Raw genomic sequence first — 24,372 nt, forward strand, 5'->3', positions numbered from 1 at the left:
AGAACAACAGCTGGAAAAAAAAAATCTTCCATCAGTCAACTGCAAAGTTAGCATCTTGAAGAGACAATAAAGATAGAGTCCCACAATACCAGTTTAATAAAGGCATTTCTCCAAAGAGAACCATATATTAGATTTACAAAAACAAACCTCAGGTTGTAAAAGTTAGGGTCACCTACGCTGTGACTTATGATGGGACACAGACTCATTCCCTGATGCTGCACAAACCCGGCTGCAGCCCAGTCAATTTCAAGTCACCACAATTAACAATGAAACGAATCATTAAAACGTTTGGAAAACCTCAAAAACAACCATCCACCTCTCCTAATGGAGCCTTAATATAATTCACAGAGGCAAAGAGCTGAATTAATGTGCTGCTCTTCAGTGGTTCTGTTTGAACTAACGAATTACTTATGGCTTTGATCCAGCTCTCGTGAGGTATGTAATCATCCCAATCAAGGCAAACCAACCACATCCTGTGGCCCCTTTTATAACAATAACCACAGCACCTAAGATCCCAAACATTAGTAAGTGTAGTTTTATGGCAAAGAATTATGAGTCCGGACAAACCTGAACCTTCCTCCCACATCAGCCCAGACTCTTCTGAGATTTAAAAGTGTTTGAGATGCTTGTATTTCGGGGGAGGGGGTGTTAATGAGCACACCCTTGGGGCAAGTGGACATTACACTGCTAGCAGAAGCAGACAAGGAGTTTATCAGGCAGATGCCTGTCTTCGCCACAGGTGCCAATCTTTGATTGCCTTGTTATTAACTATTTCTATTAGAGTTGCATCCCATTCCTCTTTCAGGCTGGTCTCAGCTTCTACTCCCAGAATACTTAGCCAGCAGGCAATTCTATTCCAGCCCCGTCAGGTCCAGTGCACCTGCCTATTTCTTTGTAAGCATCTTTATCCATTCGGAAAGAGCAGTTTTGAACAGCAAACTCTGGCCTCCAAGTGAGGATATAAAACCCATGCCTCTCTGGACTCTGTGTCTGCTTAAAGGTCCCCAGAGATAAAGATTTTACAGATTTACACTGAAGTGTAGGCCTGGAGGTCAAGCAATGCATCCACAATGGAACTGTCAGGAATGAGCCATTTGAAAAAATTATAACCCACGGGGAAGCCACAGTGCTCACAAGCTTTCGACAGAGTAACCAGGTCTGGGGCCAGCGGGTAAGATGCAGGGTTTACTGAGGATTCAGGTCTAATAACACAGTAGCCTGGATCGAGGTCTAAAGGGTGCCATTTACTGTACAGTTACTGGTTATGGCTGAACTTCTCCACTGATGATCTTGGGAGTGAAGGAGCCCTTAGTATTTTGCTGTTTATCCTCTGTCCAGGTGCCTTTGATTTTTCCTTTGGTAAAACTTCCAATGCTCTCAATTAACACAGTGAAAACATCAGTTATGTGCAGGACACACATGCAGTGTCTCCATCCAACCTGATGTAGGACTTCGATCATTGTCTCGTGCAAAGTGAATTCCCATGTGTTGTGGAAACTGTTCCATGCCACTCTCTCCGGACATGAAGGAGTGTGGCCAGACCACCTCTGTATTCAACTAGTCCGGTCCACTGGAACAGGTCTGTGGGCAGCTGCTTGCCAGTTAGAATAGCCTTTGAGCTGCTCTTCTTATGCTCAGCTCCCTGGGCCCAGGAGGCATACTGTCACTTTTACCCCTGCTCCCAGGAGCTGTGCTGACTACAACTCAAATGCAGCTCAGAATCTGCGTCACTAAGTCTGCTTTAGTGTCTGGTCACCAGTTAACATCCACCATAGGCTGGTGATGTGATCTTTCCTGTTGGGAGTTCTCTGAAGGGGAGGAGATTGTCAGATACACTGTGCAATTGAGGTGCCTGAAAATGATGGAAAGGGAAAGGTTCATGAAGAAGATGCCACAAGCTCTTAATTCTGCTATGTAACACAGGGCATTGTAGAGAACTGGCTAGTGTGTGCACAGATGTATGCATGTGTGTGTGTGTGTGTGTGTACCACTCCCCACTCTACTGCATGGAATCAGAACTGCGCTGAAGTGTGTCATAGACCCTTTACTGCTCACAGCACCTCTCTTTAGGTCACATGGTAGGGACCTGTGCTTTTGAAGTAGGAGACTCTGCATGTAACTGCTGCAAAGTTCTTAATAGTCCAACAATTTGTCACTCTGTGGTGTTGTAGGCAGCCTCTCACTATGTGAGGGGCTTGAAACATACAGTGGAGCCCGTCCATCCCCTCCTCCAGACACTACCAACTAATTGCACAGGGAAAAAACTAAGGCTGCTTCTTTCTTCTCAGGAAGCCTGTGCCTCTAATGTCGGGTTTGGTAAGCGAGATATGAAATCCAGCTTGACAGACAGATTTCCAACTGGTGGCTACCTGACCTTTTCATTCCCACCCTCTTTGCAAAGCCTCTTGGCAGCTGGGAGGCATCCCAAGAAATAGCTAAATAGGCCCCGTGCTATTTCAACCTCACACTGATCCCCAAGAAAGAGTTAATTACAGTCTTTTCCTCTCGCTCAAAGGTGGCTGGGTATTATCATCAGAGCTGTAATTATTCATGCTAATTACTTATTTGGAAAGGGAGAGAGAACGGGAGAGAGAAGCCCCAGTCTCCACGTCAGTGATTAGCAGATCAGACCAGGTGCACTTCATTAAGCCTGGTCTGAGCAGCCCTGAGGGGGTGGAAAGAGCCTGGGGAGGCTGGAGTGGTGGTAACTGAGTAGACTGGATCACATCTGGCTAATACTGCTACCTCCTCTGGGATTGAAAAAAGAGGAGTATGCACTTCTTGCAGACCTTCCTCCGAGGGAGGGCACTAGGAGGTAATTGTGCTCTTGGTTGCAGTCTTCATTTGTTTTATGGCTTCGTTAATCCCATTCCATGAGGGACCTGGGTGGGCTGCTAAATGCTTGACCATGGCTTGGATTTGAATGGTGCTGCTGATTCCTCCTAGAGATGCATGTGCCTCATATGGCGTTAGGTACTGGTGCTTTATTAACCAAGTGAGAGCTTTACCGTCTCTTGGCTGCGTGGAAGCTGACAAGCTGGTTGAGTTAATTGGGGTGGGGGAATCTGTGTACATGTTCTCATTCTCTTTTAGGGTGTTTGTCTTGTGGGCTTTGTAATATCCAAAGATTATTTCCTGTGGGAGATCCTTTTTTATGTGTGTGTGTAAATAGCAGTGGATTTAAATTGTGTTGCTTAATAACGCAGGGCTTTTCCTTGTGAAAAGCTGCCAATTAGCTGTTTAGAGATAGCCGTGTGGCAAAAGTTTATCATCACCCAGGGGGGGAATTCATTGTAAGTTGCTTTTCTAGTAGGGAGAAGTTCGTCCGTCTATTGTATGTAGAAGCAGTCTCTGGAGCATGCCTGTACCTGCTCTGGGGACAATGACAGTGGTGTCTCATTTCCAGTAGTGGGCCTAAGGGCAGAGGCTGACTTACTTTGAAATGCCCATCCTTAACAATCAAAGGGAATTGAACCAAAACTAAAGCATAAGCCTCTACGAGTTGAGCTGAAGCACGGATCCCTACCTGGTAGCTCTCCCAGACCGGGCTACGTTTGCGCTTTGAGTGCAGTGCTATTAAAATACTTGGCAGTTTCCTTACTCCCATTACTGTAACACTGCAGAACAGTTGCTAAAAGAGTTCATAGTGTTGTACGCCCTGTGGCTTTGATAATACAAGACTCTTTTTTTTGTTTTTGTTTTGTTTTTGTTTTTTTCGTTTATCCATGGTGTGGTGAGAAGTACTGTATGGCCTTGAGACTCAGAGCTGGTAAGACCTAAACTTGCAGACTGAAGTTGAAAGAATTCCCCAAAATCCTTCCAAAAGGGCTCCCATGACTTCTCCCTAAAGGTGTGTCTGCCATTTGCCTTTCACGATGGTAGCCACAGCTGCATGAGCCATCAGCTTTAAAAGTAAAGATGAAGGACTGCTCTTCTTTCTGGAGGCTTAAAATATTAACCTTGTCGCTTTAACATCTAAGCTCTGGAGTGACTTGCCATAATTATGTTTTTAATGTACTGTATAATCTTTTCATCTGGATGTTTTACTACTTAGATTATACAGGCTTTCTGCACTTGCACTCTGGCTGCAATACTAATTCATTTCCTGCAAGGTGGGGGGTGCAGAGCTAACCCTGGGATCCAGTCAGCTCTGTCAATCTACTAGAAGGGGGCATGGGGGGGTGACTTTCCCTGTCTAATCAAAGCAAAGTTTGGTTTTGTAAGGTAATTGCATGGGTTTAGATCACCTGGGTGGCAGTACAGCACTCTCTAGTAAGCCTTCAGCCCAGCTGCTGATGGCCATTTAAGTTTCAACACCCTAGATACTATGGCTTACTAGGAATGCTTGGTACCCAAAAAGCATGTGTATCCAGTTTGGAGGGGGGCTGTAACTTTACTAGCATGGTTGTCCCAGCTTGAATCTGAGGTTGGGAGTTCTTCAATGGATGGCTCTAAAACGTTATCTCCAGCGTTCATGTTGCACAGCAGCCATTTGCTCCATATGAGCCCTGCTAGCTCGGGAAGATGCTGTATTATCTGTCTGCAGAAAAGCAGTGAAAACTGGTGGACGACGGGTTCCCTGGTTGCTTATAGCTGAATTCCGTGGCCATATGGCTGAGCACATTAGTAAAGGAGACTTTGCTTCTGTTTTTGCTGTGCCAAAGCAATGGCCTTTGCTAAGCTAGCTGCGCCTTGGCTGTTTGCAAGGTGCAATGTTCTCATCGTATTCCTCACCCACCCCTTCACGTTTCTTCCCTGACCCTGTCTTGATGGCTACAGTTATGGCTTCTGCAGTTCTGTCCCCAATCAAGCAAACTGTTTGGCTGATCAGGAAAGTTTCTGGGGTTAGTCAGTGGGCATAACTGCTACCCTTCTACAGAATTTTATAACCCTCGTGCAGCTCCTGGATCAGGCACGGCTATCAAGGAATGTTCTATTTCTCTGCATGCCGATACAGTGAGCTTTCATTGTGCTGCTGCCACAAACCCCCAGTTCCCTTATTCTAACCACTATCATTTATCTGTAGGATTAGGGCAAGTTTTCTGCAAAGAGCCGGTGAGTCAACTTCTGCCCTTGATTACCTCCCGGCAAGCTTCCATTGGCGTCACAGGAGGCTGCGAGGGTATAAATGGGTGCAGAATTTAGTCTTTGTTCCCCTTCTTGTAATCAGTGTCTCACTTCAGTGTGTAAATTAATATTCTGGTAGGGAAAAGAGCCCTCTCCCTAATTACAGTACTACCTAGATCAATGTAGCGAAGGCTTATCTGAAACATCAGGTATTGTCAGAAGGAGGGTACTGGCCCAATTGCAACAGTATAGAAAGAACTGATTGTACCAGACCAGTGGTCTCTGTCATCTAATCTTGAACTTTCTGGGGATGAATCACAAGCACCTGTGGTGTGCAAAAATCAGCCTGTGGTATGCAAAAAAATGTCTTCAAAACTCCCTAACTCTGATTTACAGGGCAAGAGATGATGCTTTACTTTCGGCTCTGCCAAATTCAATTCCATGCCTCAGAAAAGGCAGCCACACCTAGGGAGATTTCCATATAGCTTCTGTTTGGCTGAGGTTAAATGGTAAAAGACTCACATGAGGGCTTGGGTCGTTTGGAAGAAGAGGAGGGAGATTTTTTTTGAGGGTGTAAGTAGAATCAGAGCTGCAGGTCACGGAATGTGGTAGTTCCAGATGCTGGCAGCAGTTGAATGTTAAGTATTTGTTCAGTGCTTCTTTACCATTTTTCATCCTGTTGTTGCTATTAACGTGTGGGTGGGTGTGTTGTTGTCGTTGGTTGTTTTTAAAAGGACTCCAGTTTACCTCCACTCGCACAGCCATACCTGATGTCATTGTAATCCACTGGTGTGTTACAGGTTCCTCTCTGGGGTGATGCACAGAGAATATGACTTCTGGTAGCCCTGGACTTCAGAGGTTTAGCTCAAGCTGTAGCAACTTATGCTTTTTAGCGCTGAAGGTTCCTGGTTCAATCCCTGATGTGTCAGCCCAGATGGTGGTTGTCTCATCGTTTCATTGGCAAATTATTTGCATCACCTGTGAGGTTCTAGAAAAGCTTTGTGCTAAAGAAATGAAGTTCTCGGCCCCCATCACGGGATTAGTCCTGATTTATTGCAGTTTGAGATCAGAAGTGGGGTAGACTAGGAGCTCTAGACTTTTAGCTGAAATCAGATTTCTTATTAACCAGCGCTGCCTGTTCCATTCAGAGACTCTATTGCTGATATTGAAAATAAGGAGACTACCAAGCACTCCTCCCTAATTAATGGTTCTAAACCGATTTTAATAACTGTTGGTGACAAGTTGTATGATGGATGGTGTCCTTGTTGAGTGAAGCAATCCATTTATCCACAGGACCAGTATAGCACTGACAGCCGTAGAGGAAGCTTCCGTCATGCCAGCATAGTATTCGTCAACCCTGCTCTGAAGGGGTCAAAGCTAGGGGTGAGAAGGTAGCCCCGATTCTATGGCCCAATCAGTATTTAAGTACTCTGAAGTTGACAGGGTGTCACTTGCATCTAGGAACTGGATGGCAACCAACACCCATTCTGTGATGCTGAACAGTTGTTGGATGTGATACCCTCAATGCATCACACGTCTATAATGCCTTTCATTGCAAACATTAGTTTGTATTGTAAAGGCTGAGGGGCAGGGGCTGTCTTTTTCTGATGAGAATGATGTCTAGTCCAATGAAGCCCCCACTGGTCTCGCGGCATTGCCACAATATTCATCAGCATAGTCTAATCTCCTGACATCCTGTTTTAGGGATAAGTAAAAAGAGACGCAGAGCACGACTTTTGCAAGTCACCTAGAAAACCAGAGCAGAACCAGGTAAAGAACTCAAGAGTGCTAACTTCCAGCACCTGGGTCTAGCCACTAAACAGGTCTCCCTTCTTCATTTATTGTTGATCTGGGCTGGATTGAGTACTAACAGAGCGAAATACAGAAACAAATTTATAGGACTAGATTGATCTGAACAGATTGGGGGGAGGGGCTGAGATCTTAGTCTCTTCCATAAGCATTAACGAGCCTTTCAGCTGATTGCTGGGGGAGAAACATTTTGATGGAACTAGATGGTGTGGTTGGTTTTATGTGTTTTTATTTTACTTTCCTTCCATCTTCCTGAATTCATGTAGTTGATGTTGTGAGATGTGTGAGAAAGGAACCAAGATCTGTGATCAGAGTGAAGCAGAAGCTCTGGGGAAAGTCCCATCTCCAGGCTATACTGAATGTTTGGGCAGTCCTGTAATTTTCCTCCTTTTTCCTGACAAAATATATTAATTGGAAGGCAACATCGGTCAATGCTTATTGAGTTTGACAGACCTGGGACTATGCTAATTCATGAAGCTGCGCGCTTTGTGTGTGTGTGCGCGCGCGCACACTTTTTTTTTTTTTTTTTTTTTAAGGGGCCAAGATGGCTGGTAGGCAGCTATTTCCGAGAGAGAAATCAAAGTGACAAATGTCAGGAAAAGCTGACTTGCAAATCAAGAGCTTTAAAATAGGCAAGTTCTAGGCAAAATTAGCCCACTTCTCAGGAAAATGTCCTGAGCTCTAGCTGCCTAATCAGCCAAGTTGAGAAAATAAGTGTGGCCAATAGCCAAATGAATCTTGCAGGGGAGCAAATGTAAATCAGAACTAGAAACAAATGTTCCTCTCTTGCTCTTAATAAAGAGCTGTCCTGATCCCAAGCCCACTGAGGTCAATGGAAGGATTCCTATTGTCTGAAGAATTGCTTACGATTGAAAATTGACTTTGCTGTGAAATTGCAGGGAGCTAATTTGTAGAACATGCTGGATGCTGCTGAGTTAATGTGTGCCCTGGAGAAGAACGCTCTGAGCAGTTTCCCATGTGGAAGGCTTTCTCTGGTACTGTACCTGTGGCCGTGTCTTGAGGACGAGCTATCAACTTTCTGGCTCTTGGGACTACATCTTGTTCCACGAGAAAAAGGGGTAGATGATGATATTCCCTTCCCCAATGATCAGAAGATGCAATTATTATGTGTGAGTGTGGCGTTAACCTCCTCCTGTCAAAGCCCATGGGATTTGGCCTGTTTACTACTTTTGAGGCTTAACTTTAAGTAATAATAATACTTGGCTCTTATATTGCACTTTGCATCAGTGGATCTCAAAGTGCTTCATATATGTATCCTCACCACACCCCGAAGAGGCAGGGAAAGAGTATTATCCCCCTTTTGTAGAAGGGGCACGGCGAGGCTAAATAGCTTGTCCAAAGTCACGTGGACAGACTTGTGGCAGAATAAGGAATCAAATCCAGGGCCTGCCATGTCTTAAGTAGTGCCCTAACCACTGGTCCATCTTTTGTCTCATGAAAGAGGTCCCTGAATCAGGGTTGCATCTCTTGTATGTTTTTTTTTTCATAAGGCTCCCAATATTTGAATTTTTCTTCAAGATCCAGCTTATGGAATCATGTGACTATATGAATCTCTCGGGGCGGGGGTGTGGGGGGGGAAGTAAATTTATAGCCCTCCTGTTTGTGGAGGCAGGCTTGATAATGTGACCCCAGTGCATCCTGCAGGCTCAGAAACCAAACAAATAAAAGGAACCCAAAATGTATAATCTCTTAAACATCTCAATATTAAAGCCAATCTCGTGACATTTCTGAGGGCTTGACATGATTTTTTGAGGGACTGGGGCAGGGAAGGGAAAATAGTGCTGCGTATTTGTCTTCAAAACCTTATTCTCTCTATTGCCTGGCTTTTTTTTCCCTGCGTTCTTTCTTGCAGAAAATTGTCCGGCAGCTATTTTAACTGGTAGGATATGCTTTCTACTCTTGCTTTAGGTACATGTCTGTATAGTGTATACTTCTGGGTTTCCTAGTTTCCCCTCACTATTTCAGTAATGCCCACCTCTCTTCAGCACAGCCAAATGATACTGCAGCCTGACTTTGGGGCGGGGGGGGCGGTGTTTAAAATAAAAAATGAATAAATCTTAACCCCCACTATAATAGCGTTAGCCATTTTAAAAGGGATGCTGTCGACTAATGCGATCCCAAATGAAGGCACACACTGCTCCCTAGTGGATCCTTGGGTACTGCAATGAGACAGGCTGCTGGAAGAAATACCACACCACTTTCTTTTGTACACTACCAGACTCAGGTCTTTAGTATCATACTGATTCACCTCGAGATGTGAATAAATGAAGAAAGGTGAAGTTATCTCTCATACATTTTTCTTGGGGGGGGGGAATGCCTTGCAAATAGTGTGTGTGTGTGTGTGTGTGTGTGTGGGAGGGGGGGAGGGGTGGGGTTGTTTTTGTTTCTTTGTTTTTCAACCAGCCCTTGTCCTTGACTAGACGGTATCAATTTAAAATAGTGGGGGTTTTAAGTGATTTAGTTTCCTGTAACACAAGAATAGAAGATATTGCTCATGGGGGAAAGCTTCCTTCAGAGAAGAAAGGAGGAAAGTTGATGCACAGAGGTTAACTTGGCATTGGTTTGAACAGCAGGTAGGTAGCCTAAAGCTGCAAAAGCTGCCTGTGTACTTCAGGAAAGCGATGAGATGCTGCTCGTTCTAACAGCTACATTTTCCTTGTTAGCCTCTGACTGCACTCTGTGTCTTGGAGGTGTATGCCCTTGCAGAGGACATAAGGGACTAGGGAATCTCTCTTAATGTGGATTCCCATTACAACAAAAATTGTTTCCTCGAGCCATATTCCACGAGGGACAAGAATCATGTTGTCCTCGCTGTCGGAGTACCTAGTGCTAGGCAAACTGGGGAGCCCAGGGTTCAACTTCTGCACTTCAGAGCTATGCATGGCGAGACTTCCCTAGAAGAATTAGGGAAGTATCCTCCCCTGGGAACTTTCCATACCAGGCACTTGGGCTCAATCTGCATGCCAAAATAAAAGCTCTTTAGGTGTGTGAGGCTGAATAAGTGATGATGACTCTTGGTCACCTCTCTGGGGAATTCTAAGTGAATCAGACCGATTTGGCGTGGAACTCAAACCAAGTGGGTTAGTGGCATGAGCCTTCTAAACAACACTGCTGCAAGGCAAGAGCCCAATAACTGTCTCTCATCTGACCTGCAAACAGAAATAGGTTTGGGGGGGAATAAAGCCGCCTCTTGTGAAACAGTGGCATCTGCACCCTGGAACGGAGCTGTGCATTAGATTCTGCAGTCAGCTTTGCTTCTAGAGAGAAGGCGCTAGCCGGGCAAAACCTTTACTCTTTACCCCGCCAATCTTCTCATGGTTGTGGTCATGGGCAACTTTCTTTTTTTCTTCTACAGCAGGGTGATTAGACCAATAGCATTTCCCAGCCTGGTCAATAGGCTGCTGTCTGGTGCAGAATAGATTATAGCTGACCTTCGTAATCCAGTCTTGAGGGGAAAGGTCATCCTTCCGCTGCGATTCTCTTGTTCAAGGGTTTCTGACAGGTCAGGGAGTTCAGACAATAGCCGGTGTCTGCCTCATGTTTGGATTGTTCCCCGTCTCTCCAGTTCCGTGACAGTGATTTTTACTGAGCCCTACTGTATCACAAGAGGGCAGAGTTGTCATACAGCTTCCAAATTCCCTAATCCCATGGACCTGCCGGATGTTAATTGGAGCAGGCCTTGTCCATGGTGTTGATCACAGGAGGACCAGCAGTAGCAGCCACTGTGCTGTTGACAGAAATATGATTCTCTTTTTGACTGGCCTTCAGCGCTGATGTCATCACTGGGTAAAATAAATAAATGTTTGACCAAAGAATGTCCTCAGTAACTTTGAAAGGTCAGCTCTGTATCCATGCAATTCTCCTGGGTGTTTGGCTATAGGAACATTGCAAGCAGCATTATATTAATATTGATGTTGGACTTGAAAATATAAATTCGTACCTAATTAACATCTGAACGATAACTTGAATGGCACTGTTAATATTATGCATTGGTAGCATCACCATAACCACGTCTGTCCTTGAGCACATGAGTGGGATAAATAAAAGTGACAGTCTGTATTTCTATTTAAAATAGCAGAGGCGCCATAGCTAATTAACATTTCTCATTAGCAGATGCCTGTTGGATTAGCAGCAATACGACATTCTGAACAGTTCCTTGGCTAAGAATATATCATGTGACCTACTGCCTACAAAGAGTTGGGATAAACTTTCGTGAATGCTGTGTGTATACCTTGGGCATTACTACTTGTTGGTAAATAACTTAACTGCCATGTTAGCTGTGCAGTCTGTATTTTAGTGAGACTTTGGGGGTTTGGATGCAAGTGGGTTTTTTGTTTGTTTTCGCAAGGTGCGGGGACAATCCAGGGACTGCCTCTAATAATAACCACACCCCCAACCTAGATACTTTAAGAGTATTTTAAGAATACACGTTTTTACTTTAAGGCTGTTCTCAGAGGAAGGCAAGCACCTGAAGGTTGTCTTCAGCCAAGAGATTGGGTTTTTGTTTTTACAAAAGCAAGGCAGTGTAGTCTAGGGGATAAACCACTGGATCTGGATTTGGGACACCTGAGTTCTCAGCCAGGCTCTCCTGCTGGCCCTGATGTGTGGATATGGGCAAATCCCCTCATTTGTTTGTTCCTCAATTTCTCCTCACACTTGGATTTGTCTAGTTAAGCTGCAAGCTTTTTGGGAGGGGGGCTGTCTCACTACGTGTTTGTACAATGACAAACATAATCTGGGGGATTTTGGCTCCTAAGTGCCTAAATCCCTTTTGAAAATGAGATTTAGGCTCCTAAACCACTACTCAACATTGTAATGCCTAAATACCTTTAAAAATCTGGGCCCTTGTCTATGCACACAACTTATATCAGTAGAATTAAAGCAGCACAATCTCCTAGTATGGGTGCGGTTATAGCCATATGTAAGCAGTGTCAGGATGAGCTCCACCCTGACATCTGGTGGTGAGGTGTGGCAAGTTGTGGAAAAGAACTTCAGGGGCTGATCTCATTTGCATAGGCACACCCACCCCGCCTAGAATGAGGCCATAGCTGCCCAAATGGTCACTTTGGCTGCTGTGGGATCCCCAGTGTCTCTGTTATTGGGGCAGGAAGAATAAATTGTTGTTACCCTGATTATGGGAACTGTGCTTGGAACTGTACTTGGCCTTTTGTTATGATGGAGGGACTCACCATCAACTAAGTGGCACTCGCTAGGCAAGGGTCATGGGTTCCAAAACTCTGTGAATTGAGCGAGGCTGGGGATAAGTATTAATACTTGGTGGTATGGACCCCTTGGTGAGGGCCTTACATGCTAATTGCACTTCCTCCTCTCTCCACTGTGGTGTATCAGAGCTAATTTTGATTCTATTAGGAGTCTAGTTACAGGCTGCTGAGCTCACTTTTGGGCTAATGGTATACCAGCATTGAGGCTCCCCTACTACAAGCTGAATTCACCTTAGAGCTGAAATCACTGAGTGTTGTGTTAAGTAGTGGGGGAGCCTGAAGAGATATTGTGGAGCAGTTTGCGGGACGGCTGGAGTGCCTTGTGGACAGGCTGGTGGAGCAGTTTGTGGGACGGTGGGAGCTGCTTGTGGGCCGCAGAGCGGAGCTGAGCAAAGCAGTTCGTGGGGCGGCTGGTGGAGTGGAGCAGAGCGAAGGCCTATGGAGCTTCAGATCATGTAAGGTGCCCCTTAACTCTTCCCCCCGCCCCCCCAATCTCCACCCAGGTTGGGAGGTAAAGCTCTGCAGATAAACTTTCAAACTTTGGGGCTGCCCTGACCAGGGACAGACTTTTGGGTCATTGGACTTTTGGGACTTTGGGTGATTTTGGGGTTGCTGGACTCAAGAACCAAAGGGAAAGGGCATGCCCCAAATTTGCTTGGGGTGGGTTTTTGCTCGTGGGTTGTGAATCCTGTTGGTGGTGTTTCCCCAACATAATGCCACATTGTTTCTCTCTGTTATTAAAAGGCTATTTTTTGGTACACTCAGACTATATGCTTGCGAGAGGGGAAGTATTGCCTCTTGGAGGCGCCCAGCGGGGGTGGTATATATTTGTCCCAGGTCACTGGGTGGGGGCTCGAGCTGGTTTGCATTGTGTTATTGGAATGGATCCCCTAGATATTGAACCCGGCCCTTGTTGCTGCCAACTCTGACGGGCAGAAGGGTTACACGTATAAATGCTTATACTAGTGTAATAGTTTATTTCTGTATGGGAAGGGGAATAGACTATACTGGTATAAGGTACCTTTATACTGATATAACTGCATCCAGGATCCTTTGTATCATATAGCTATTCTGGCTTAAAAAATAATCACACCTCAAACTGACAAGGTTATACAAGATAAAAATCTGTGTGTGGATCAGAACTTCTTTAATATAATACAGTAAAACCTGGCAATGGTTCTATATGTCTATAATGTGACTTCCGCCTGCTACCATAGAGCGTGGGTTGGATGTAGGAACCTGGATAATCAGAAAAATTTCATTCTAACAGGCAGTGCCGATAATGTGCATTGTACTTAATTATGCTTTAGTCTCTGCAAATTAGACAGGGCTGGATTCTATGACCCTTGCAGAATAAAATACTACTGGATGGGAATAAGGGAGGCAGAATCTGCCCTTGTGTAAAGAGACAGCTAAAAAAGGTGTGGGCTGCTTTTCCTTCCTGTCCCACACAATGGATTTCAGTGCAGCTTTGGGCGTATTATACCTATCGCATCATAAGATATAGATGGTGCTTCACAATGCTTAAAACATGACAAATAGAGTACTCTGCCCCAGAGAATGGTAATGACCAACCCTGAATGGATGCTAAGGGTGCTCAGATATCTGAAGTTGGCCTCCCGTAAATGACTCAGAAAGGATAAAGCAGGGGTCTCAAACTCCCAGCCCTTGGGCCATCTGAGGCCCACGAACCTCCCCAGTGTGGCCCACGGGACTCCAGCAGTTTTGGGGCTGGGTCTTTCCCTTGGCCCCACCTGCCGCCCCCAGGTGCTTCCCCCCCACCCAGGCGATTTACAATGGCCTTGGGCCCCGGCAGCACAGCAGAGCTGAGAGGCGTTTGCCTGCTCACTCCACGTGTCTGCCAGCCCTCCCTGCGGCCCCGGGGCAGGGCACGGTGGGGCTGTGCCTCTGTGCGCTGCCTCTGTGTGCTGCCCCTGCAGCCAATGGGAAGCTGCGGGGGCAGTGCCTGGGGGCAGCAGCGCGTGGAGGCCCCCCACCCTGCCTTGGAGCCCCACGTAAGCACCGCACCTCCTCTGACCCCCCCTCCAGAGCCTGCACCCCCACCCCTCCCTACATGCCCCTCCTGCCCCCAAACACCTTCCCAGAGCCTGCACCCTTCCCCCCTCCTGCACCCTCAGCCCCTGCCCCAGCACCCAAACTCCCTCCCAGAGCCTTAGGCAGGTGGGGGATGGAGTTTTTTTGGGGGGGTGGGATTCTGGGCAGCATGAGTGACCTTATTGGCCTGCTGGGAGGATTTGAGGACTGGCACTGGCCCTAAGGTAAATTGAGTTTGAGACCCCTGGAATAAAGGATCTACTACTATGCCAGCTAAGGGGTGTGGGGGATAGGAATATCACTTAACTCAAGGGTCTTTTGTTTACCCAAAAATCGGGACTGTCCCTATAAAATCGGGACATCTGGTCACCTTAGAACACACTGACAATACACTACGAGTGCCCTGAAGGAGCAGGTTCAGTGCAGTGCAATGTATGAAGAAAAAATGGGGAAGGGGGCACGCAGCACCAAGGTGTGATCGTTCTCGCTGAGCTTACCTAGGAACAGGTGCGTATCCAGACGCTTCCTGCAGAATCTTGCTCATTGCCCTTTTGTAAGAATTTAGCTCGGGTGTAGTCGCCTCTCTTTGACCGTGCTGGGCATGTAACCATTTGCATAGGCTTTCATATACAGTGAGCTGCCAACAGACATCCCGGCAGTATGACGGCTCCATCTGCCCAGCTGAAGGGTCTGGGTGCTGGTGGTAGGGCAACTCTCTGGTGCGTAACTGTTTCAATGTTGTGTATTGAGGCACATGCTCCTGGAGGAGGAACCTGGAACTTTCTCAGCAGACCAGCCCGGACGTTAGTCTTTATAGGCCAGGTGGCACATAAAGCTGCAGACTGTACGGAGTTACTCGGAGCGATTTGTGTCATGAAGCAAACCCAGCCTCGATTAGCACAATATTGAATGTCCTGCTGCTGTGACCAGGCCAGCATGGAAAGAGTACTGGGATAGCCTCTTACTGTTCACTAGTCTTCTGAGCAGCGCCGGCCTTAGGGGTGGGCCACCCAGGTGACTGCCCAGGGCATGATGGCCAGGGGGGCGCCATGCGGCAGCGCAGACGTGCATGCTGCCGCCTGGCAGGGGAGCGCTGTAAACTCGCAGTGGCAGCGTGTCGGGGGGAGGTGGGGGCAGATTTCTCCCTGCTTCCTCGTGGGGCAGGAATGGGGGGAGAGTGACGCACAGATACTGCTTGCTCTTCCCCGCCCCCCTCTCCCCCCATGTTCCTCTTCACCCCCTAAGGTACTGTGAAAGGGGGAGTGAGGAGCAACACCAAGCGTTCCATGCATCCAGGTCACTTTCCCCACCTGGGCTGTGCTGTGATGCGAGCATCAGGGGCTGCTGCTCTCCTGCCCTCCCCTTAGGCAGCCCAGGTGGGGAAAGTGACCTGGATGCAGGGAACCCTGATGTTGCTCCTCGCTGCCCTCCTCACAGTCCCCTAGGAGGACATGAAGCAGCGTTCAGGGGAGGGGGAGCGAGCAGCAGTGCCTGCTGCTCCGTGCATCCAAGTCAGTTTCCCAGCATGGATGCAGAAGGGAGCATGGCGCGGGGGCTAGCGGTGAAGGGGGAACAGTGCAGCAGAAAGTAAGGCGGCAGGGTATATGGTGTATTGCCACCCTTTCTTCTCTGCTGCTGCTGGCGGAAACGCTGCCTTCGGACCTAGGTGCCCAGCCAGCGCTCAATTTGTGCTGGGGCTGAGCCCTGGCACCTCTTTCAATACAAATTAAGCACTGGGGGGAGGCAGTGGGCCCTGGGGGGGGGACTGTGGGGAGCCTGTGGGGGAACAGGGATAATGAGGGGCACCGTGCCCACTGGGGTCGGGGCCCCAAAATACAAGTTCGCCCAGGGTGCCATTTTCCCTCAGGCTGGCCCTGCTTCTGAGTTGCTGACTTTTATCTTAGTCAGGGCCATACCAGGCCAAATGTGTGCCTGTCCTGATTTGAATACTCAAATCCAGGTTTTCCCCACTCCGCCTGGCTGCAAGATCCCCCCGCCCCCCCCAAGCCCACAATCACCACTAAGTGCTTTTACAAAGGTACCTTCCTAGCCTTCTCTCCAGCAATCTCATTAATTAGCTCATATCGGCCTATCCACCTCGCTTCTGGGTTCTCTATAGAAATAAATGCCAGCGTACTTAACCTTGCTTGCCCCATGGACGTTCTTGGATGGGTCTTGATTAATTTTTAGCTTGCTGAAACTCCTTTCATTAGGAGGAAGACAGTTGCGGGAAGACATCAAAAATACACAGTGCGGTTTCTGTGTTAGAGAAACTCCACAATTAAAGACCTCTTGTGACTGTAGCTAAGGAGATCAACGGGCATCTTCATTTGAGTCATCCTTAAAGACTGACTTGCAAAAACTGCTGAAGAGCTCCATCTCATTCTCAAAACTCTGAGTTTAAACCCTCAAGGTAGCTGCTTGCTAAACTTTGAGTGTGACTCCTTAGGTCTTCTTTGCTGAGACTTTTCAGTTTCTTGGTTTTGCTTTTTTCACAGGCCTTTCTCTGACTCCATCACACTTGCGTACCCTATTGTCCAATTTTGTTAATATTGGGTCTCAGATGGGGTTGAAAACCTTGTGTTCAAAAACTTTTTCAGGATCTGATGACCTTTCATCCTCTGTAAGTTCACCTGGCACCGCTTTCCTCCTTTGGCATCATTTATCTTTCAACTGTGTGGATATTCCTACTCTTTTCATCCTATGAAACCTCAGCTACCTTACCTGTAATGAACCCAGAAGACCATAATTCTGCTAAAGTAAACGGGGAGTCAAGAGCCAGACTCTTGCAACTCTTTGCTCGCAACGTTAATATTTGGTAGGATCGTGTGCGGCATCTCCACCAAAACAAGAAATGAAGTGTTCATTTGCAGTCTGTCAGTTTCCAGCTTAAGTCCTGGCATAAGATTGTGTGATGCCTTGATCTCCTCTATGGTGTCAAGAACGCCCTCAGTCAGATTTGGTAGCAGACCGATTGCTTCTACTATTGCTGACCATCTTGCTGTGCTTTGACATTTTAATGTAACGGTAATATGCTTTTTCAACATATCAAGTGAAAAACAGGATATACAGTTTCTGAACAATTCAAAACACAAAAATAGAACAACTTGGGAAACAACCGTTGTAGCAGCTTCCCCAAGAAGATTCAGTGAGGGGGCAGCCAGTGGGATGAAAGACGTATACTGATTTGCCTACTGAATTTGATTTTGAACACCTTTGTATACAGTCGCTATGTTAGCTGTGGTGTTACAGCTGATTGCAGGAGAAAAAGTTGTATCGAAACCATTTTTTTTCCTCCCCGGCTTCTGTAAAATAACTTCCATAATCCCCTCCCCTGTTCTGGTGTGGATATCCATGAAATCTACAAAGCATTAAATGGGGACCCCGAATACACCATTCAGAGCATTAAACAGAGACGGTTAATGCCCCACAATGGAAGAAAAGAGTGAGAAGAAAGAGAAGGAAAATGTCAAACAAAACAAGGGGCCCTTTGGAACCTGGTTCCACTGGAACCATGTGAACACCCCCTTCACGCAGCTCTGATCTTAGCACATGAGTTGTGTGTACAATGTTCTATCCTAAGTAAGTAAGGAGTCCACAGATGAGTTTAATATGGCCACACACTGAATTAACTCTCTGCCGTGTAAGTCCTGGTGTGGGAGGAACAATGTGTTTGTGTTGCTCTATCCTGGCCTGCCTGTCCCCATCCCCTCCAGCTGTGCAGAGCCTGTGCCCCACAGGAAACCCCCTGGTGGGTTCAGAGATAGTGCCATCAAGGGGCCTGAGCCCTGCTTCTGCACTGACACCTTACGCTGTTAATTAACCAGAAGACTTTGTGTGATCCTATTGTTCATTCTTAATGCTGAATGCCCGAGCTGGGGGAGGAGCAAAGTGACAAGGCAAATGACAAGGCAAAAGACTAGCCAGGGAAGTGTTGTTTTATGTTCCTGGGGATGGAGGAATTGCCGGACCAGATCAGGACAGCAGTCTGTCTAGTCAGTATTCTGGCTCTGACAGCGGCCGCTACCTGATGCAGTACTTCAAAAAAGTGCGAGGAAACCCCCTAGTGGACAACTGTGGAATAACCTGGTCACAGAGAATTTAGCTGTATGGAGTAGAAATCTATCAACTTTTCATGAAAAAACTCGTACAGATACAGACAGACATCTTCCTTTCCAAATGCAAACAGATGGACATCATACCAAAAGGACTGAAGGTAAAAAATCAATTACAATCTACACACCACGCAGACTAGGCTGACAGCTTGTGCCACACGCTCTCAAAGAAACTGCGGAACCACCTGATCAACATCCTCTACAGCAAACAGGGAAAGATTAAGAATGAGCTCTCAAAACTGGATACTCTCATAAAAAAACAACCTTCCACACAAACTTCCTCGTGGCTGGACTTTACAAAAACTAGACAAGCCATTTACAATACACACTTTGCTTCTCTACAAAAGAGAAAGGACACTAAACTACTACATGCCACAAGGGGCCACAACAGTGGTACCCTTAACCCACCCAGCAATATTGTTAATCTATCCAACTATACTCTTAGGGCAGATTCTTCTGCTGGGCTATCTCGGGGCCTCTCCTTCTGCCCCTCCACCCCCACGAACATGATACAGTTCTGTGATGACCTAGAATCCTATTTTCAATGTCTCCGACTCAAGGAATATTTCCAACAACATATTTTCCTCTGAACAACATACTAACCCACAGAGACCTTCCTACCAAGACTACAAAAAGAAGGATTCTGGGTGGACTCCTCCTGAAGGTCGAAACAACAGACTGGACTGCTACATAGAGTGCTTCCGCCGACGTGCACGGGCTGAAATTGTGGGAAAAGCAGCATCACTTGCCCCATAACCTCAGCCGGGCAGAACACCATGCCATCCACAGCCTCAGAAACAACTCTGACATCATAATCAAAAAGGCTGACAAAGGAGGTGCTGTCGTCATCACGAATGTGTCGGAATATGAACAAGAGGCTGCTAGGCAGCTCTCCAACACCACTTTCTACAAGCCATTACCCTCTGATCCCACTGAGGGCTACCAAAAGAAACTACACCATTTGCTCAAGAAACTCCCTGAAAAAAGCACAAAAACAAATCCGCACAGACACACCCATGGAACCCCGACCAGGGGTATTCTATCTGCTACCCAAGATCCATAAACCTGGAAATCCTGGACGCCCCATCTTCTCAGGCATTGGCACCCAGACAGCAGGATTGTCTGGCTATGTAGACTCCCTCCTCAGGCCTTACGCTACCAGCACTCCCAGTTACCTTCGAGACACCACTGACTTCCTGAGGAAACTACAATCCATCGGTGATCTTCCTGAAAACACCATCCTAGAAGCCCTCTACACCAACATTCCACACAAAGATGGACTACAAGCCGTGAGGAACAGTATCCCTGATAATGTCATGGGGAAACCTGGTGGCTGAACTTTGACTTTGTCCTCACCCATAACTATTTCACATTTGGGGACAATGTATACCTTCAAATCAGCAGCACTGCTATGGGTACCTGCATGGCCCCACAGTATGCCATCATTTTTATGGCTGACTTAGAACAACGCTTCCTCAGCTCTCGTCCCCTAATGCCCCTACTCTACTTGTGCTACATTGATGACATCTTCATCATCTGGTCCCATGGAAAAGAAGCCCTTGAGGAATTCCACCATGATTTCAACAATTTCCATCCCACCATCGACCTCAGCCTGGACCAGTCCACACAAGAGATCCACTTCCTGGACACTACGGTGCTAATAAGATATGGTCACATAAACACCACCATATACCGGAAACCTACTGACCGCTATGCCTATCTACATGCCTCCAGCTTTCATCCAGACCACACCACACGATCCATTGTCTACAGCCAAGCTCTACGATACAACTGCATTTGCTCCAACCCCTCAGACAGAGACAAACACCTATAAGATCTCTATCAAGGGTTCTTACACCTGCAATACCCACCTGCTGAAGTGAAGAAACAGAGTGACAGAGCCAGAAGAGTGCCCAGAAGTTACCTACTACAGGACAGGCCCAACAAAGAAAATAACAGAACGCCACTAGCCGTAACCTTCAGCCCCCAACTAAAACCTCTCCAATGCATCATCAAGGATCTACAACCTATCCTGAAGGATGACCCATCACTCTCACAGATCTTGGGAGACAGGCCAGTCCTTGCTTACAGACAGCCCCCCAACCTGAAGCAAATACTCACCAGCAACCACACAACAGAACCACTAACCCAGGAACCTATCCTTGCAACAAAGCCCGTTGCCAACTGTGTCCACATATCTATTCAGGGGACACTATCATAGGGCCTAATCACATCAGCCACACTATATCAGAGGCTCGTTCACCTGCGCATCTACCAATGTGATATGTGCCAGCAATGCCCCTCTGCCATGTACACTGGCCAAATTGGACAGTCTCTACGTAAAAGAATAAATGGACACAAATCGGACCTCAAGCATTATAACATTCAAAAACCAGTTGGAGAACACTTCAATCTCTCTGGTCACTCGATTACAGACCTAAAAGTGGCAATTCTTCAACAAAAGACTTCAAAAACAGACTCCAACGAGAGACTGCTGAATTGGAATTAATTTGCAAACTGGACACCATTGCATTAGTTTTGAATAAAGACTGGGAGTGGATGTGTCATTACACAAAGTAAAACTATTTCCCCATGTTTATTTCCCAGCCCCCCTACTGTTCCTCACACGTTCTTGTCAACTGCTGGAAATGGCCCACCTTGATTCTCACTACAAAAAGTTCCCCCCCGGCTCTCCTGCTGGTAATAGCTCACCTTACCTGATCACTCTCTCGTTACCGTGTGTATGGTAACACCCATTGTTTCATGTTCTCTGTGTATATAAATCTCCCCATTGTATTTTCCACTGAATGCATCCAATGAAGTGAGCTGTACCTCACGAAAGCTTATGCTCACATACATATGTTAGTCTCTAAAGTGCCACAAGTCCTCCTTTTCTTTTTTTTCCCTCAATCACTGGTTGGTTTTATATATCCTCCTCTTCCTATCTAGTGTAACTGTGTGTTGGCATTGTCCAATTTTTTTTATTTTATTTTTGTTATATCCTTCCAAACTCTTGGCCCCAATGATACTTTGGTGGTGGTGAGTTCCCCTGGCTAATTGTGTTAAATTCATTTGATTAGTCTTACTGTGTTTTGCCCTTCTCCTTATAGAAGGGAAGCAGACTGGGAACTCCATGTGGCTTTTGCTGCTTCACTTCCAGTCTGCTAGCACAGCATTGCCACATCTGGGCTGTAGGCAGTGAGGAAGACATTTTGTTTAAATCCAAGCAAAGTATTTTAAGTGTCACTTAAAGCACAGTGGACACACACATCTGTTAATTAAGAAGGGCATTTTTTTACAAAACAGGGTTCTATGCCATCAAAATTTCAGTCCGTAAATGACCCAATACTGTCCCCTTAAAGCTGGTTTGAGTCCAGACTTATTTCTGTTGCAAAATTGTACTGAACAGTCTGAACTCAACAACAAATTCATAAGTGACCCATATGATTTGGGTAACCACATGTTAATGTCCCAGGACTCTTTTTAGTTCCCAGCCAATGGCATGAAATCCAGTCAGTGAGAAATGGATCCAGTTCACAAAAACTAACCTCACTGAAGTTAACAATACTATAGATAATTATTCAATAAAATAGCCTCTAAGAATATAAAGGCTGTAAACTGAAGACTTGTCCATGCCACAGTCGAAATGACACTGGTAATTTATGGTTCTAATGTGGAAAGGGAGTAGGATTAGTTATTCTGTATGGTTTTAGTAAGATTTGCAGATAACCATGCTAAAACTAATCTAGCTGTCAATCTGCCAAACAGGTCTCCAGTGTGTCTCCGCTAATCAGGTGTAATACACACACTAATGTTCAGATTCTTCTTCTAATGAGGTGACAGTGGCTGTATCTTGCCATTAACCTTCCTGCCTTGTTGTAATTATTCAGTTTCTGATCAATCAGCTGCTCACGTATTAGAATGTGAGAGCTATATTTGCCATTGAGTCAGTGGGAGAGGAGGAATATATCACTTTTTTTTTTTTTTCATTTAAAGCTGAAGTATAAACCCATCTTGGAAAATGGATGGGGAAGAAAGGACTGAGGGTAAAATGTTCAAGTGCCTACCAGTGTCCCACTGAAAGTCATTGGGATGTAGGCTCTGTTGTGAAAATTGGGTCTGCGCATTTATCTGAATTATGATATTTCACTCGCCTTTTCACAAAGTGTCACAATCAATAATAAATGTCTGATGGGGAAGAGGTGAAAAAGGGAAACACAGACTGAATGAGGACCGACAAATGGCCTACTGATATAATTCAAGGATGCTGTTAAGATCCTGTTTGGTAAACAAGAAAAGTGTGGGACTGGAAGTCAGTGAACCAAAACTGTTGTGTTGGAAATGAGGCCTAACTGGTGGATGAAATAATGAGATCATGGGCTGTGCCACCCATCACTCTTTTGGGTTTTTAAAAAGAAAAAAACTCTGGGGAAAATATTAGTGGAGGTGAAGCAAAAGGGGACAATTGTTGACTGGGGGGGAAAAAAATTGGTGAAATTCAGTCCTTCCCCTCCTGGCTACCACCCCTGCTTCACCCTGGGACCATGGGATGTAGTGTGGCATTGTTGGGCCTTCATTGTCCTGCTCCTGAAGGATGTCCTGACCAGACCAGGCCAGAGAGAGGGACCTAGATGACATCGCCACTGGCTTCAATTAAATCCCATCGGTCTACACTACAGCATTAGGTTAACGTAAGGTAGGTTACATGGACCTCATTGTCAGTGTACACGCTACCGCCTTGCTCCTGCCGGTGTAACTGCCCTACTACACTGACATAACTCCACCTCCATGAGAGGCATAGGGCTTAGGTCGGTGTAGTTAGGGTGACGTAGTGTCTCTGTAGGCACTGCCTTACTTAGGTATATTGGCTGTCATTCTTGTCAATTTCACGGCTCCACTGGAGTGAAATTCACAAGAAATCCGGCTCCTGGCTTCCTAGCTGGGCTGCTGCGGGGTCTCTGCTCCAAGCCAGGTTGCTCCCTGAGGGAGTCCTACTGCCCCCTAGAGTCCTGGCTGTCCTCTCTGAACACAGCAGCTAACCAGACTCTGGGAGTGGATCTCCCCTCCAGCACCCCAGCCACCCCTGGGCTCTCGGCTCCCTGCTCCCCACTGGGAGCACAGCTGCACCCAGAGCTCAGTGCAGCTGCTCCGTTCCTAGTGGGGAGCTGAAGGGAGGGGGCAAATGGGCTCCCAGTGGGGAGCTGGGTTCCTGACAGGGAGCTGCAAGCCCTGGCTCTCAGCCCCCCACACTGCCCCTCTAAGTCAGTGGAAGTGCTCCTGGTGAGGACACGCACCACCAACACAAGAAGGGCAGGGTGGACATAAACCAACGCAGTAATTACTGCAGTGGTTTGTCAACCTAGCATAGGTTGACTCTAGTTTTATGGTGTAGACATGCCCTTCTCCTTATCCGCTTTTTCTTCTTTCCTATCTTTCTTTTTTTCCTTCACTGTAATAAGATTCTGGCTTAACTGGCCAAGACTGTATATTTTACAACACTGCAGTAAGCCTGTGACCAGAGAGAGATGGCTAAAAGCAATGCCTTAACAGCCTGATGCTGGTACAAATTTGTAAGGTCTTGGCTTAGCAGATAAGACACTGTGCTGTACCTGTATTTTTCCAGCAGTGAGGCTGCAATTGAAAATGAACACCGGAGGCAGAGGCTGCATTTTGCTGGGTTTTGTCTTTCATCTTTTGTATGTGTTTGTCTTGTTTTGCCTTCTAGGAAATAGGGATCTGGCTTTCCCACCAACAGCTTCAGCCCATCTCAACTAACTTCTCCCCCCCACCTCCTCCAAAAGGACAGTAGTTGTCATCTTTAATACTAGCTAAGAGACTGTCAGACAAGGGTGTCTTCCTTCTAAAGCCTCTCTCCAGCTAAAGGGCAAAAGGGGAGTTAAAGGGAAAGCCTTATTTCATATTTCAACTGTTTGTTCCTCCTTTTTCTGTGTATTTAATAAAAAGGTTAAAAGGATTTCTAATGGTGTGTTTGCCATGGTACTAAGCAGGCTGTGGTCTCTGTATACCAAATCCCAAAATGTTAACACTGTTTAATGTTAGACAGACAAGGTCATGTTTACTCC

General features: G+C 46.4%; 1 protein-coding gene across 4 annotated transcripts in view; it reads left to right on the forward strand.

Moving 5' to 3' along the window:
- The window catches only part of GRIP2 (glutamate receptor interacting protein 2), a 478,986-nt gene that overhangs the window by 290,273 nt on the left and 164,341 nt on the right, over positions 1-24,372 (forward strand). The window contains exon 1 of one of the 4 annotated variants that reach the window (XM_074957607.1): positions 2,597-2,815. The exons of 2 other annotated variants lie outside the window; for them this stretch is intronic. In XM_074957607.1, the coding sequence (XP_074813708.1) occupies positions 2,773-2,815 (43 nt within the window). In that variant the 5' untranslated portion in view covers positions 2,597-2,772. Of the gene's footprint in view, positions 1-2,596; positions 2,816-9,125; positions 9,172-24,372 lie in introns of those variants that run through there. One more of the 4 variants, XM_074957609.1, reaches the window with a different exon arrangement.

The sequence above is a fragment of the Natator depressus genome, chromosome 7 (assembly GCF_965152275.1).
Source record: "Natator depressus isolate rNatDep1 chromosome 7, rNatDep2.hap1, whole genome shotgun sequence".
Taxonomy (NCBI): Eukaryota; Metazoa; Chordata; order Testudines; family Cheloniidae; genus Natator; species Natator depressus.